Here is a 17,742-nt window from a genome sequence, read left to right as displayed (position 1 = left end):
CTTTATGTACGAAACTGTAAAAATATATATAAATAGTACTTTCTACTACTCTCTAGTTTTCCACCACTTTCCGATGCTATTTTCAGCTCATAAAATACCTAATTTTTTAATTAAAAAGATTCCGTTTGTTCCTGTCCGGATCTGAAAATCTTGTTCTTACCAATAACCCTCCTTTGGGCAGTTGAGTAAAAAGATGGGCCCCTGTTATTCTATAACTGAAATATAAAATAATAATACCTTTATTCAATTTTAAGTTGGAACACCGATAAAAGATATTCATTGAGCTCCTCTTGACCCAAATTGAAATTTATTTTAGATGTTCCCGTCCCCTTAATTTCCGCCAAATATGATTTCAGATGCAATCTCGCGCTTGGGGTCAAATCACGAATTTATTCACTGTCATATTGGAAAGAAAATGTGTACAGCTTTTTATATTGAAGGTCAATTTAAAAATAACATGTATTATATCATAGAAGTATCTTTTCTCGGAGTTTTTTTGTTAAATCGTTTTTTTTTCTGACTATATAGTTACGTTTTATAAAATAAAAACTGAGTCTCATCTGACCTATATTTGAACCCCAGCTAGACCTACAGTTATCGAATATCGATGGTTTCGAAATTACTGATGTTATTGCAAATTTTGACAAAATCGTTAGAGCTGTTTCCGAGATCCCAGGAATATAAGTAAATAAATATATAAAAAATACACAAGAATCACTTGTTTAAAGATGTAAGATGGAAAATGATTTTTATAAAGGAATTGTAGTCCATGAAAAATACCAAAATTAAACATTCAGAGCAGTCGAGAAGGTGCGTTTTTCTGAAGCAAGATATTTTCTTAATAAGAATAACCCTTAGACTAATTGTGTCCTTGTCGGAGCTGTATTGTACTGGGAATACTAAATTAACTGGGGGCAATGATGACGTGTAGTCATTGTACAACAATGTCTAATTACTACAAACGGCGATAATATCCTCTGCACTACGATGATTAATTAATGATCATGGTTGATTCCAAGGTATTTAGAACAGCTGAATTCGTTTTAAAACTCATTTTAGCTTTGAACCTAGGTAATAAAAGCGGTAATAAAAATACGCGGAAGTATTTTTGCTGGCTCGCGTATAGGTTCTAATTTTTTTCGGGTTAGGATTACGCTTTTAGACCAGTGTATATACGGTATTACTTTACAGTGCACGATGTTAAAATTTCATATTCAGTTTAAACTTCAATTTAGAATTGGATGCGCTTATATTCAGAATTAAACTTTAGACATTTGATAGGACGCTATTATTAAACAAACAAATAATACAGTTTCTAAATAATAGTTACATGATGCGTAATTATGTACAATTACATATGTACACTGCTTTATCTTCACACATATTGAATACAAAAGAAAATCTTTGTAACAAGACAAGCTAAAATAAAAAAAATGCTTATCACGCAACCATAGTTTTTTTTTAATTCATGGACACGGCTGCTACTCTAACATGGTTCGATATTCGATATCAAGTAACGTGCGAGATTTACAAAATTACTTACATTTGACATTCCATTTTGAATGAAACCTCATCTCTAGTGATATTAAAATTGAGCTTCAATCAAAATTGCTTTGTTTTTGAGATATGTTTGAAATTATATTGTAATAATAAAATAGATGTTATTATTACATATATAATTAATATTATCAGGTTTTCAAACGCATTATAGAAGTTTTATGACATATGTGTAGATAAAATAAGAAAATAGCTTTTTGTTCACGTGCTACGCCGTAGCAAAATAGACGTAGCGATATCAGCGTAGCGATCATTTGTCGTAGCACTACTACGAGTACAATTAATACGTAGGTAGCTACGTAAACTAATCTTTGTAGTATTTATACGTTTTCAAAAAATAGTTTACCATTTCTTTTTTTTAATTTCGGAAAAAATATGGGTTTCCTATCCTAAATTAAGAGCACAATAGATTCCGATAGTTTAAAAAAATATCCTCAAAAAAACGTCAGTTTTGCGACGTTTTTCATACACTCAGTATTACGCGTGACTAAACTGACTCTTAAAATTTTGTATGAAAAAATGGGGTAATTTTTTTAAACGATTGGAATCGGTTGTGCTATGTAGTTCTACATATAGTACAGTTAATATAAACAACAAATTAAATAACCTATTTGTTCCATGACCATGGCAAAAGCGTGAAAGTTCCAAACTGCATGTAACAAATGATGCAGTCAATGCAACCTACTTGGCTGTGTTTCTGTTTCTAGCTATGTAAAAAGCTAAGTAGGTAGCCGGTACAATAGTTAGCGGCCTATTTGCGGACGAGTCGAGCCGCCCACTTGTTGTACTTCCGTTCGAAGCGCGCGTCCCATATATTGAGCTCGAGGACGTGATTGTTATCTTTTTGCGTTGAAACAAGAGAACTACTTTTTTATAATTTGTCGTTTTTCAACGCGCTTTTATTTGATTCACTTGTAAATAACTAAGTGCGTGCGTTGTACAATGATAATGATGAAATTTTGAAAATTTAATGGGCAGTACAGCATAACTAAATACACGTTCGCGGGACACACAATAGCGATTCATACATAATAACATCTGTCTGATGATTTGAAAATTTAATTTATACCCTACCATGTGCCTACCATATTCAATAAGCTGCCTGATAAATTTAAAAAATTACCTCTAAATCCTTTCAAGAAGTGTCTCAAAAACTGGCTTATAGACAGATGCTTTTACTCTGTAGAAGAATTTTCAAATCATGATATTGAGTAGTGATATAATTATGTAAGCTAGTAATTTGGTGTAATTTAAAATTGACATTCTATTTTGTAAATTATATAATTATTAAGCCTTATTATTTTTATCTTGACATTTAAATGTTATATTCATATTTTTACCTATTTTGTTAATTTTATTAAATTGTATTTTACGTGTTGTCCTAGCAACAGAGCATGTGAAACCTGATAATATTTAAGACCTATTTTATACACCATGTTTTTATTTAAAATAAAGTATTTGATTGATTGATTGATATATATTTGTTAATTTGGCCACAGACAGCCGGTAATTCCTTTGAAAGTTGATGCTAGCTTTTCATTCCTAATTTATTTTATGTCAACTAATATGACTACTTTTGCGTCCTGCAAATGAAATGTAACTAAAAGGATCCTAAGGCTTCGTAATTAGTAATTACCGCCAGGCGAAAGTTCTTTTGTTTTTAAAACGCCGTATATTAAGGTTGATGCGGTGACGCGGCTAGTGTATTCAATTTGAGGTCCATTGTTTGTGGCCACTCAGTGAAGGAAGGCTAGACTCCGCCTTTCAGTTCAGACTATTTTTAGTAATAACTAAAAACCTAGGTACAATTTATAAACTAAATTTAAAGTGTCATCAAAAAGAAACCCATTGGAGGCTCTAGATGTTTTAAATAGTCCGGCCTTTATTGGGCCCCTTGTCCATAGTCTCCGTATATTGTGGGGTCCCTGGGCACAGGCCCAAAGTACCATGGCAAAGAGAGGCATCTTATACAAAACTCGGGGACGGTGACTCAGCGGGGTCACGACACGAAGTTTTGTCACCAAATTAGTATCAATTAGTATTAAATATTTTTGATTATAAATATAGCTGTCAACACCAAGCCAGCCTTACCGTACAACGGCAAAACCTACTAGACACTGGCAAAATTGTCCTCCAATGGACAGCGCTATATTTTGTTGATGTGTATTGTGGCTGAGAAAGAAGACGCATTTGCATTAAGTCTATCAATTGCGTAGGTTTTGTGAACTGTACAATAAAGAAACTGACCTGATTCTTTCCTTTGAGCACGAGCACATTAGTGACCCTGCCGAAGGGCAAGCCCAGCTGTATGATCTCCGCCTCCGTCGTCTCGTTGGGTATGTTTCGTATGTGGATGACGCGGGACGGCTTGCCCACATTCTGTTCCAGTTTCACCTGTTAACAAAGTATATTGTTTCGCATAAAGACAAGAAAATGGGTTTAAAAATGCTGTAATGTGGTAGAACACCAATAACAAAAACAATGATGACATACGGTTTCTAATTTTAAGAAGCGGCATTAGAAAAGTGGTCATTAAAGGGTTTTTTTGATTTGCATAATGCTTCGTAAATTTTAGATTTGAAAAGAGAGTAAATTGATAATTGTCATTGCTATGCCGAATAAACATTTTCTTTCTTTCTAATGCTACCAATTTGCATTTTTAATCGTGATAATCCCGTAGGTATATAAGTGAAAGTCTTCTGACGAATACGTGTGAAGCGTGTTTAGCAGATAAAGTCGAAGTGAGCGCGTGTCTAAATGGCGTAGAAATGACCGTTTTAATGTCAGTACATAAATAAAGCTAGCATTGTTCGCGAGGAAGAGCCGGTTGGATAATTGAAAAGTCGATGTAGTATAATTGTCGAGGCTTATCGGGCCGACCCCTATGTGGGCGCCATTGTTCCCGGGAGAGCCTTTTGATTACGGCGGCCCGAACTGAAGCCCGAATATATTGTAGCTCGGCGCGACACTTCACTTTCTGTCGAGGTAAAAAATAACCCATTCGTTCATTATTGCTGTTATGAGGTGAATACAGCCTATCGACGCTTCTTAAGTTCGTTTATTATGAAATTAGAAAAGGTAAGTCTTTGTAGCAACGACGTCTGTTAATACAAACCATCAGATATCGTAACAAAGCTCCAAAGTTCGGCGTGTTCGGAGCAGTTGTGAACTATCTATTCAGCTTTTTTGGGCCCGTCTTTGGCCAGCGGCGGAGCGTGGAGGTGTAACAAATGAGTGTAATGCCTATTAGTTCGACATTGTTAGGTTCAGACAAAGCGAGCAGCTGGTTCGACAAAATTGAGAGGAAAATTCAAAACAGCGGAAACCTTATTGTAAGGGTTGATTTTTTGAAGACCGTTCAGAATTGTATTCGTACGAAATGATTATTATGCATTAAAACACGAAAGCTTTTTCACTACCTACTTACGCTGAGCACAAGCTTTTCTAAGATACCATTTAGTAAAAAAGGTACACAGACATAATATTTTTGTTTGTATATTCTGAATCCTGTGACAATCGACATCAAAGGAACCAAATCGCCGTAAGTAAACAAGTAAAAATATTTTCCAAACAAGCTTGCGAAAGGGAAAAAATAAATCGTGGAACACGCTCGCCTACCTACAGGGTACGATTCGGTATTTTCTCAAGACATGGGAACGCGAAAGAAAACAAGTGGTACGTAAAACGTAAAGAAAGACATTACTTTCGCTGGGTCAGAAAATCTGCGAGGAACCATTTCCACATCAGGCACTTTAAATCATTCGCTCGGTCTCACATTTCATCCATAAATATTAAATCTTGTCTGGGTCGGTGGGATAGAAAAAAAGGAGATCCCGTGTGACATTTTCCTGGGAAGAGATCCCGGAATCGGTCAATTTTCCCGGTGATTGCGCGGGCCATGTTTATTGAAACACTATTTCTCAGTTGGCCGCCTCCGCTGCACGCCGTCATTAACGATCTCATCTCGTCGCTGATGTGTTAATGACCCGACGGGAATCATCCTTCATTGTTGCGTCTTCGCACGTCTATTCTTACAACTTAATGACAAGTGGTTTATGTAGAAAAATGGGTAAGTACCTATTTCAATCACAACTGAATACGTTGCGAATATAAATACAGTTAAACCTGTGACGAATTGTACCAAAAAAACGGGTGATAATCAATAAATGATTGAAATATTGCCAACTAAGAACTTCAGACTCCAGCACTGCGGTGTGGAAGACAAGGCATCACCACACTATTTTACCAAGAAGGTCGTCATAAAGGTACTACTGATTATTTATTTAATTAATTCGGTACAATTACATATAGTAAACAACCCAATGGAAATTAACATACATTATGGAAACAATTTCAGTGTCTAAAATACAATTACAATTGCACTCAATATTCATGGAGACAAATATTTAAACTGAATACTAAAAGATACAAAAGAAATAAATTTGCTAAGTACAGTCGAACAAATTGAATCATGACCCAGGGTGGAACCTTTGTGCTACTAATGTCACGTTGACATCTTATACTTTTGTCAAGGAAATCATAAATTAATTATTAAAAGGTTCCACCCTGGGTCCCAATTTAATTTGTTCCACCGTACATCAACTCTTATTGCAACGATATTTTTCGCGTGTGTGTATGTGATACTCAACCGACGCCGACCACTCTGTCAAGAGTGTAACGACTTAGAAGAGATTGGTTCAAACCTATCCCTTATTTTTCCGTACATCTTTTAACGTTGTAGGTGGCCGTAATAAGAGCACGTCAGTGAAGTCTCCAGGTCTTGATAAAATACACCGCACGTCGTAGCGAGCCGTAATCGGCTTGCGGCACAGGCCAGGCCCTTTATATACTACGACGTACAAAATTCGAACTTCGTATGTTGCCGTCCTGCTGACGCTAATGTTATTTAATACGAGAGTGAGAGGGACGGTACGATAGGAACTTCGATTTTCGATTTTCTCAGTAGCCTTCCAGGCTCGCGAGACGGATGGCTTAGGCACACGATTACAGGCTCGCAATTTCTGTTTGGCTCACTGTTACACACGTAAGTAAGTAGATATTTTTTACTCGACTAGGACAAGGATAAAAGGAAGGCTTATAATTTATGCACATTCATGTATATTTTTTGAAACACTGACATTACTAAAAATATCACAAATCATGTTATTTAAGGAATTTAATTAAAGAACTTTTGCATGTTGTTCACAGAGTGAATACTGTACTGTTGTAACTAAACAAAAGGCTACTTTTTATCCCGATATAATTCCAACCACTGGATCCGTGTAACATTCCAAAAGCTTAATCGCTAAGAGGCGTTAAATGTTGCATGAGTCTTTGTCATACAGCGTAAATAAAAACCACGATACTTTTTTTGGAACTCAGTTAAATATCAAAATTTTAATTCGACTACCAGATTAAGGGTTTATGTGGGCGAAGCCGCGGCCTTACCCGCGGGTAAAGGCTCGGTATAAGATAGTTAGATAATGTTGCAATTTAAATCATCACCTACTTTTAATGATTCAAGATGTTGTTGATTGCAAAAAAAAAAGTTTTTACGGCGCTAAAATAAAATAAAACGCTTCTACCTTACGGATACTGTATTTACAAGAAGTAAAATAAAAGTAAAAACTGCATCGGCTGTTGCAATCTCTTGCCTGAACCTAAAGCACCCTGAACTTTTAATTGGCGGTCGTGGAATATTGATATCCAAGCTATAAGGAGTCATCGATACTCAATTGCAACTAGTTAAAAAGTTTTCAGTTACTTTTCTATGAATTTATAGGTACCATCGAAGTATTAATAACATGATTAATATATCTGTATTATTGTATTGTCTTCTAGAACCACTTTTTCGCCTCTCTGGTTAATTATATGAATGCGTTTCTTTTGTTTTGTTTTTATAACTGCGAAATGTAACTCTTTCTGTACCACTATTATTTTTGCAGTTACATCGAACGGTTCTTTATCATTTTAGCCATTGCCTTGCTTGTAATCCTACATATTACGGGTATTTCTGTGGTAGATTTCTAACAAGCTGGTTTACTTCACACCGTTCATTTTGCTGTGCGGAAAGTTTTCTTTTACTCATTAGTTCGTTAAACATAACGTCGAAACTTATCAAAATTAGAATATCAAAAGCTACTTAACTTGCCCTTGCGGTTTAGTTCTTATAGCAGAATTCCCTATCCCGAGGGAATTGTTTAAAATTTTGTCCTTATTACTTGTCTACATCATATTATGCAATCTTTCAGCCTTTATGCAATCTTTCAGCTTTTTAGGTCCAAGGGGTTGAGCTGAGATTTGATAAGTCAGTCAGTCACGACTTTCTTTTCATAAATTCAGAAGAAGACAGACCTCAGACAAACTCACTTTTTTATTTAAAATTATTAACCGTTGGTGGTTAGAGTTAGCAATAAATTAAGGATAAAATGGAAATTCAAATTTAATTGTGTCCTTAAATCCAACATTGACAATAATTTGTACAAATAGTAGTTCCAAATACTTGGAATGGGAAGTTTGTTTTGCTCAACGTTAATTAACCTCGTTTCATTGTTAATAATGTATATTTAAAGAAGCAGCGAGTGGGGCCGGGCTAGCTCGGGCAAGTGCTAATTCATGCATAGGAATGGGCCCAGGGACAACTTCGTGCCGGCAAACTTTTAATAGTGGCACTCCTTCAACCACCGAAACACTTTACAATTAAAATTTCGCTTAAATTAAGCATTCATCGGTCCAATAGTTTTCTAATGTAAATTATTGCACCTGATAAAAGACTCCAAGTTTGAATATAAGTATTCAAAGACCTAAGATTCAAAGTTTAAGTGAAATAAAATGAAACAATATAAACAGACTGGTTTCATCGAAAATAAGCAAGCTTTTTAACTAAACATTGTGTGGAATTGTTTCATAAGTTTTGTTTGAATGGATCATTTTGCCCGCCCGTGGTGGGAATCCATAAAATGAGATAGCCAAATGGTTTTAGTGGCCCTAAAACTAGTAGTAAAATGTAGAGTGCCCATACAATGAATACCTTTATAACATCATGATTGATTAAGTAGATAGGTGCTCTTGAATATTGAAGCACATAGGCCTAAATACGAGGTGGATGGCTGAGTTATAGACTTTTGGAATTCATGTCATAAATTCTTAAGCTGTGTTGCGTAAATATCAAATTAATTATAAGTTTAGTACTATGCTTTCCTGTCAGTCATCATTAAATAGATATGTGCATTGTACACAAAAACAAATATTTTGCCTCTCAGACCTGATCAAGGATGGTCGTAAGACTGCCTCGTAAACTGTAAGCAATGGTGTAACGTTGAGGGCACCCATCCACAGATTTGATTGATCTTTCCAGGGCAGGTCGCCACGTTTTTACTGGACAACGTAAGCGGAATAAGGAAAAAATACCGAACGTAATTAATTACTTTATTTGGACATTGATGACCTTCAAGGTGCTGAGGTAGATTAGTGTGTTTGACTGCGGTCACGTGTCTTAGATTTCGAAATTGATGTGCATTACACAATTACACATAGTAGGTACACACACCATATTTGTGTACCGGGGCGGAACCTTTAAATAATCAATTTCCCTTGACAAAAGTATGGGATGTCAACATGACATTAGGAGCACAAAGGTTCCTCTTTGTACTTTATATAGTTTGTTCGACTGTACTCGAAAGTTTTATTGTTGTACCAGACTGAGAATAGTGCTTAGATACAAAAGTTTCACATTTGTAATGTCATGTAGGTACACTAAAAATAACAGTCCGACGTTTACCAAAACTCTCAATATCCCTAAGATAAATCTCTTTTCGATAAAAATCTTTCTCGTTCCCAGTTCATACTATATTTTAGCGAATATTTTCACAGAAGGTGCTCTCCAAACAATACAACGAGCAAAGTAAAAAATATACTTTTAAAACGAGTCGCCATTCCGCCTATGAGTTCCAAATGAATATTCCGAGCGACAGAGAAGAAAGGGTGCCCGCAAAAAAGGCACTGTCTAAATTTGCACAGTGAAAAAAAGACGACGCAATCGTAAAACCATAAAATAGCAAATAAATAAGCGGGCAGGACACGTCCCTATTTAATTATGAATTAAGGCCGGGCTGTAACGAGATCACAATGTAATTAAGATTACTGCGGCGAGGTTTTTCAGGGCGCCCCTAACTGGCGAGGCTAAACGACTGGCAAAACTAACATGGCCACTGTGGCTTTTTTTATTTCATTAAGAAAAAGTTGAATTTGATTTACTGTTGACGTGTTAAGTTATAAAAGTGCATTCTAAATTGAGATTTACTGCGAATCTTTAAGGAATGCAGTAAGACATGAAAATTATTTATTATTTATTACTAGCTGTTGCCCGCGGCTTCGCCCCCGTTGTCATTTTTATATTTTTTTTCCATAAAAACCTCTTGACAATTACGAACACAACAAAAAAAGAATTAGTGAAATCGGTCCAGCCGTTCCCGAGTTTTGCTCTTATCAACACATTATACGATTCATTTTTATTCATATAGAAGATAGATATTTACCTTTTTAATTACATTTTGTAGTAAAACGGACTTGTTGGCAAAATATCAACCATACCTTGTGATTCTTGTCATTCATTAGCACTAGCAATGAACAATAGCACTTATTTAATCTATACACTTTACAATATACCAATTATAACTCTCGTTATAATTATTGAAACTCATTAATTGCAATCAATCAAAACGAAGTTATTTCAATAAATTAATTTAACCACAGCCGCCACTGTGAACTCAACAGGAAAACAAAAGTGGCTTCATTAATTGCCATTCAAAAAGCACATTTATGTTTTCTTAGATATAAGTATATTTTACCTGAGTCTGACGTAATGACCAGTGACAGCGGCGAAATAAACTGCCCGCGGGTGGGAAAATGGCTCCTTTTCAGCGCGCATCTTGCTTTTTAATTTATGTAAATAGCATTTACGTTACTGTTTAATAGGTCGTATAAAAAATGACGCCTTTCAGTATAACGTTAAAGTAGACACTAATGAGTAGGGAATTTAATAGTGGGGCTATTTAAAAAAACCTGACAAGTGGGAGTCGAGCTTGCGCATATTCTGACTATACCTACAAAATATTATATACCTATACATCTAAAGATTTAACAAAAAACAAAGTCACTACCCGTTTAACTTCATAAACGTACAGCTACTGATAGAACTCAATCAGAGTTTATCCTCAGAGCAACACAGCTGTTCACCACGCTTCTAGATATTGTTTTACTTCTAGACTAGATTTAACATCTTAACTAACACATCTTAACATCTGGTAGCATGATGAATGTTGTGTTGCTCTGAGTATGAACTTAGTTCAGTTCGAAACACGTCAGTAAAGTGTGATGGTGGTGATAGTTGGGTTTGTATGATTTGGATGTGTTCTTATAGTGTGGAGGTGGAGGACCTGCATAAACAAACATTTATTGTTACGTAGATGTAGCTATCATAAAGGGCGCGGGTGAGCAAAAGAGTTGTTATTACTCGTAGTTCATTTACATAGACTTCCGCAAAGTAACGCCTGATTCAATAAATTACCTATATGTACAATCGAACCAACTGAATCATGGCCCTTTTCGTAGAAAAAGTCATAGTGACATCGCATTGCTTGCTGTGAGAACGGTCCACGGTGTGTCAGGAATGAAATGGTTCGACTATACATATTAAAATGGTTAGCAACTTTCCATTGTATAGGGGCGGTACCTATGTAAGCCTGCCACTTAAAGTTTATCAATTAATGTATGCTTTAGTGTTGGAATCCATTATGCGGTGAGTGCAGGCATATGGGCTACCAGTGCCACCACCTATTCGAATTTATTCGGATGTGTTTAGATTTTGACTCTCTATCGGGACTGAGTCCACTTTCCACATTTTTCCATATTTTAGATGGTGTCGAAAAATAAATTTACTCTAGCAAACACCACTTTGGGAAGTGAGAAAGGGGATGACGTGGGACGTTGCTTGGGATATGGGATTTGTTATTTGATTTTGGTGTAGGTAGTGTCACTAGAACTGAGGTCACGCACACAAGAACATGTTAAATAATGACAGCGGAATTTTGACATTCACTGATAAATTTAATTTATTGTCCTTTTATGCAATTAGTTCTTTATGTAGAGTAGTGTGTTCTTCTGAGTGTGAAATCATTCACTTCAAATCTCATGGCACTTCATATAGGTTGGTACTAGAATACTAGTGCAGTGCAGTTTTGACCGGCACTTGTAAATTTTGAAATTGTTTGGTAACCCTAGGTACGCGTGCAGCACTGGGTTTGACAAACAAAGTGCCATGTTTGCGCTAAAGCAAAGTGCGCATGTTAAACTCGCCGCCCCGTATTTATGCAAATCACGCTATAAAATTCCTGTCCAACTAGAAAGAACCAAAACTGCAACTTGTTTATTTTAAGCGCCGATTGTTTTTTCCGCTCGCAAATCTAAAGTCCCGTATTCTCAGCGCGAAAAACTTACACACTCACACGGTAGAATTTCATCATAGTTTTCACGAGTTTGTTTACACAAACTAAATAAATGACTACAGCTTAAGTGCAATAATATAAAACCAAAACTTTTCTGTAATTGCGAACTAATTATAATAAATATTTTTGTAATGAAAGGCTTTACAGTTCACGAATACTTACATTCAATCATGCAATCTTTTTTTTTGTCAATTTTATCCTCCTTGCTAGGTAACCAATAAGATTATGATCAAAAATATTATATCACTCAATTTTCGATTTGATAAATCATCGTTCACTCTGGCATCTAGAAGGCAGGTAAGATTATTAATAATTTGGCCCTCGAAGTCGCTAGGGAAGCCCCTTTACGGCACGCCTTCAGGACTTTTTATTTTTGCCTTTTTCGACATCTACCTTTTTGTCTTCTTTCGTTAAATATCTTCAAAGGGCTGATGAAGATGACTGACATAATTATGTTTATCTCATCTGTGAAATACCAGAAGTTAACTGTATGTCGCTAGAAAGTTTTATTAAATTACTAAAGTATGAAGGAAAATTTTGTCTCTTTTATAAAATTTAAGGAATAGTTTTTATATTGAAGTAGGATTACCATACTTTACCATATTTTGTCTTCATCATAACTTCTTCAATTGATATATGAGTATTCATGAAACTTTAGAGTCTAAGAAGAATTGAACTTTAACTGGAAACTGGTTTTAACCTGCAACTTTTCTCTTGTGGAATAATAAAAAATTGGCTAGCTCTTTATGAGATTTTGCCATTATTTAGAGACAAATCAATCTTTACCAGCGAGTACTGCCTTTTCGCAACGTAATGTTTGGCAACCTGTTTCATTTCGCAACTTTTCATTTCGCAAACTCTAAAACTGTAAATATTTCAGGATTTATTTCAGGGCCATCGTGTAGAACCCTTTAGGTTAGGTTAGGTTAGTTTTATAAAAATCCTGAAATATTTACAGTTTCAGAAATATTACACAGTTGAGAAATGAAAAGTTGCGAAATGAAACAGGTTGCCAAACGTTATTCGTCGAAACATTAGTAAACCCTTTACCTACCTGTACCTACATTTGTTGACGATATTGTGTTTTAAAATTTATTTCAAGCTCTCCAGATGCTTTCTATCCCTTCTTTGTGCAGCTTTATCGAAGAATATTGTGTGCAAATTTCAAGTCTTTTGCTCTAGTAATATAGGCTGTGCATAGAATGTAAGTCAGTCACGTTACTCTATTTATATTAAAAGTTCATTTATTGACATATATTTTTACCTTTTTTGCGGCAGAATCCTGGTTATTGTTGTCTGCATGGTGCGGAGCGGCGGGCGCCATGACGGTGACGCCACTCTGCGAAAGAAGCTCGTCGGAGCCTCTCTGAAACAATACATAACATACCGTTAGATTTATCATAATAATTTTATCTCTACTTTTGAGTACAAAAGAATATCATAGCAAGTTCATATACGTAAACTGCCACGTTTTGCTAATTCATTATTAAGAACCGTCGTTGCGGTGACTACAGTGCCGCTGAAAAAACCATTACGACCTGGCTAAAAATTATACTTCGTAACGTTGATCCCGGGGATCAATCTCAATTTAAGACAGCAAAATGACAAACCGCTGTCGTTAAACACACCGGGCGAAGTATAAATCAAGCTATGTAATAAAGCAAATGTACAAATGACAGAGCGCCGGAGACGAGGCGGAGCGGCGCGGCGCGGGGCGCGAGGTCGCAGTAGCACCTGTGCGTGGCTGTCGCCGCTGCCAGGGCATCCGTCACGGCAGACACATAATAAACCCAGAACACATCACTCTTACCCTTCCCGCACCCCTCCACCCAGCACAAACAAAAAATTACCCCACGATCCCAGACACGTGTCAACGCAACTTAGGCTAAATCGTGAGTGATTAAAATAATTCTAATAAAAGAAGAGCGTTATAAAAAAACAGATTACGCTAACAGCAGGAATCCCATTTTGCGGCATAAAGCTTTCATTGTAAAAAAAAGAACCGTTCTCTCTGAAATAAAACCGGTATCTGCGAGGTGCTATTCCTTAGAGTAATTTCGTAGAGCGCATGTAATAATTGCCCGAAATTAAATAACATTTTTCACAACAAAGAAACAAGGCGAATGGAAATTTTATACCCGGAATTGTAGATTCAGATGGGAAATGGCAGTTGATGCTTACACAACCATTTTCTATTTAATGAAGCAAAATAATTTGTCCCTAAAAGCAAAATGGATCCTTTAAACCCGATTAAGTTGGTACATGTACCTACACTTCTATCTAAGGTTCAGATCAAAATTGACGCAGAAAAATTTACTGCAGCGTTATGATAAATATATACTTACTAGTCATAACCTAACCTAACCAACAAAAAGTTGGAAAACCGCGACTTTCACTTCAAAGTTCAATATCTCAAAAACGGCTAAACCGATTTTGATAAAACATGTCTAAAAACCATCGCTAGGAAACCTGCTTTCAAATAAAAAAATCGCATTCAAATCGGTCTACCCGTTTGAGAGCTACGGTGCCACAGACAGACACACAGGCACACATAGCGGTCAAACTTATAACACCCCTCTTTAAAAAGAAAATAAGGGCCTCTTGAGTTTCATCGGTAAAATGAAATCGAAAATACGTTTGCAATTTTATCTGATTAAGCACATTTCATTAAACGAAAGGCAAATGCCTGCCAAAATTGTGTTATATAGAAATGTTACAAAGAATTACATTAATTAGTATTTTAACTTAAGGTAGAGTCATGTGGGGTAAACGTACGCAGTCACGCCACCGCAGTACGCAATCACATACATTTCGGACTGAATCGTATGGGATTGCATACACTTACTCACTATGGTTGGGACCGAAAGGTTCTCGAGTGGAAGCCGCGGATCGGCAAGCGCAGCGTAGGACGTCCACCAACGAGATGGACGGATGACCTAGTTAAAGTCGGTTCACGGTGGATGCAAGCCGCTTCCAACCGAGGCAACTGGTGGTCTATGGGGAGGCCTACGCCCATCAGTGGACGTCCTATGTCTGATATGATGATGATAATGACCCACTGCGTATGTTTACCCCCCCATAAGTCTACCAATAAAATTTCGTGGCCTTTGTTTTCTTTTGGGTAGTATATTTCCACATAACTACTCAATGCAATTACTACAATACATTGTACGTGTACGTACTTTGTATTGTAAATATTTCCTATCACTTTGTACATATAACATTAAGCTTTTGACAGAGCAGCAGTATCGTTTTATACTGAAACGTTTCTCCAATATGTCATTTGAATGAACGTGATACGAAGGGCCTTCATATCAGAATAGCTGGAATAAAATATCCATGACATGAAAGGCAAAGTTTACTTAGATCAAGATGAGCGAGTTTCGCTCCCGTCCTGGAGATTGTGGGGACTGCGATATGTTTACGTGGCCGAAGAAAGAATTTCAAAATCCTTTGTTATCAATAGGTACGTATTCGCTTTCTATTAGTGATATTAAAATTACGGGTCGATGTGGACATTGTCTGGTAAAATAATGCATAAAGGAATTTTGTGGATATTGAATTGGTGCTTGTTATTAGACTTGAAATTTATTAGTTTGCTTTAACAAAGTATTTTTTAAGTTTCTTATTTAAGATTGGTTTTTGGTGTATTTTTGTATTTTTTATTTCAACTCCAAATTTTGATACTTTTACGGTCGTCCCGTGAAATCCATATCGAAAATACAAACTGAAACACAGATGCACAGAAAAACCAGAAAAAGAGACTATCGCTGGGAATCGAACCCAGATCCTCAGCATTCCGTGCTGCGTGCCATACCTCTACACTACCACTGGACAGGAGTACAGACACGATTTTTTCCTATGCACTTATTTAGTCACTTAAGCAGCGACATCTATGTTTTTAGCCCTCATCGAGAAACTTTAAACACTTTTTTTCTTATTTAATTAAAATTACAAAAACACTTTGGTTAAAATTTTATTGTATCTAACCGAACAACGAGGACAAAAAAGTATCTCAAAGCTTGTCAATTGTGTTTTGTTTCTTTTCTTTTTAAGCCCCAACGCAAAAAGAGGGGTATTATAAGTCTGACCGCTATGTGTGTCTGTGGCACCGTAGCTCTTAAACGGGTGAACCGATTTGAATGCGTTTTTTTTATTTGAAAGCGAGTTTTCTAGCGATGGTTCTTAGATATGTTTTATCAAAATCGTTCAGCCGTTTTTAAGGTATTGAACTTTGAAGTGATGTGCAATAAAGAATTTACTAACATACATACAAAACCAAAGAGAAACAAACTGCTATGCCACAGAAATCACATCCGCATTTATGACGTCTTTGTTCCCGGGAACGACTCTAATTTGAAAAATAATAAAACGCACATACACAGTCTAATAATTTTTATTGCTATTTCACGAGCCTGAAGTCGGATTTAACTCGTTGTGTGTAAATTATGATTTAATTTAATAACCAGCTTTGAATACGTGCGTATAAAATGTTTTTATGCGAGATAATATACTTTTCATTAAGAGTCACGCGTTGTTACTCATACTCACGTGAATTTTATATTCACTTTTACGAGCTTAGCAAGTTACTCGACGACGTTATTGAAGCTTGAGAAAATGTTTTGTAAAATCGCGTAAATAATACAGCAAACCCACATTAACAAAATACGGTAGATGTAAAAAAAACTTGAGTCAAAGGAACCTTTGGACTTATTTTTTTCCTCGTTAGGTCTTGGGCGAGAAGCTGTTAAAATCGAACTACTGAAGAAGTACAAAGAAAAATACAATCGAGACGTTGGGCTAAAACGCTTTTCAAAAGTCTGTAATTAACAGGATTACAACTTAAAGTATTAAAAGGTTGAACAAGCTGACCTATTAGTAAAGCGCGCAGTTCCACTGTAATATCTATTATAAATGCGAAAGTTTGTAAGTCTGTTCATTTGTACAAACCTCATCACACCTAAACCGCTGAACCGATTTAGATGAATTCGGTACACTGATTTTGAGTCCCAGAAAGGACATAAGATAGTTTTCACTTCTCGTGCTCTAAAATAGGTCAATATAGCCTCACGAGGCGGGAGTAAAGTGAGTACTTTAGTCCCTAGGGAGTAAAAGTAATTAATTTTTTAATTTACTTGGAGTGACTTAGATAAACTCAAACAGCCAGTACTTGCTTAGTGGGTTTTGGCATAAAATAAGATTGTGTGTGGACCATTTTCATGACGAAAATGTTACGTTCTTAGTCTACGTGGTCTTAGTTCTATGCTTTTTCCGCGTAGAAGGTGGCGCCATTCTATTTATTCTAGTTTGTGTATGGATCATTTCGCCGATGCGATTTTGTTATATATATGTCTGGTTGGAAAATAATTCTTAAACTGTTGTAGAGCGTAAATCATAAACGATTAAAATAAATTGATTTTTCTCGCAATCGAAGTGAAAAATAGAGTTTTAACCTCGAGAATAAAAGTAAATAAAAACCCTCAGATAAAGGTATATATTGGCTTATTTTAGTCCCTCGATAAAATAAAAAATATACTATTTTATCTCGGGAAATTGCATAGTTCCCGCGGGATAGCCACAAGCGAATTTTACGAGGACGGAGTTGCGCGCAACAGCTGTTAATATTTGTAGAGTACCTAAAGTTAATCTAAGATGAAGTGAATTCTAAGAAAAAAAAATA

At 36.0% G+C, this 17,742-nt stretch overlaps 1 protein-coding gene across 9 annotated transcripts in view; it reads right to left on the bottom strand.

Annotated features, from left to right (window-relative positions):
* The window catches only part of heph (polypyrimidine tract-binding protein 1 heph), a 458,299-nt gene that overhangs the window by 40,580 nt on the left and 399,977 nt on the right, over nt 1-17,742 (bottom strand). For all 9 annotated transcript variants that reach the window (XM_074094991.1, XM_074094990.1, XM_074094996.1 and 6 more), the window contains 2 exons: nt 13,327-13,428; nt 3,805-3,951 (listed from right to left, as the gene is read on the bottom strand). In XM_074094991.1, coding sequence (XP_073951092.1) covers nt 3,805-3,951; nt 13,327-13,428 — 249 coding nt within the window. The remainder of the gene's footprint in view (nt 1-3,804; nt 3,952-13,326; nt 13,429-17,742) is intronic.

The sequence above is a fragment of the Choristoneura fumiferana genome, chromosome 12 (assembly GCF_025370935.1).
Source record: "Choristoneura fumiferana chromosome 12, NRCan_CFum_1, whole genome shotgun sequence".
Lineage (NCBI taxonomy): Eukaryota > Metazoa > Arthropoda > Insecta > Lepidoptera > Tortricidae > Choristoneura > Choristoneura fumiferana.
Note: the sequence above shows the minus strand (reverse complement) of the source record. Positions and strands in the feature narration are given on the sequence as shown.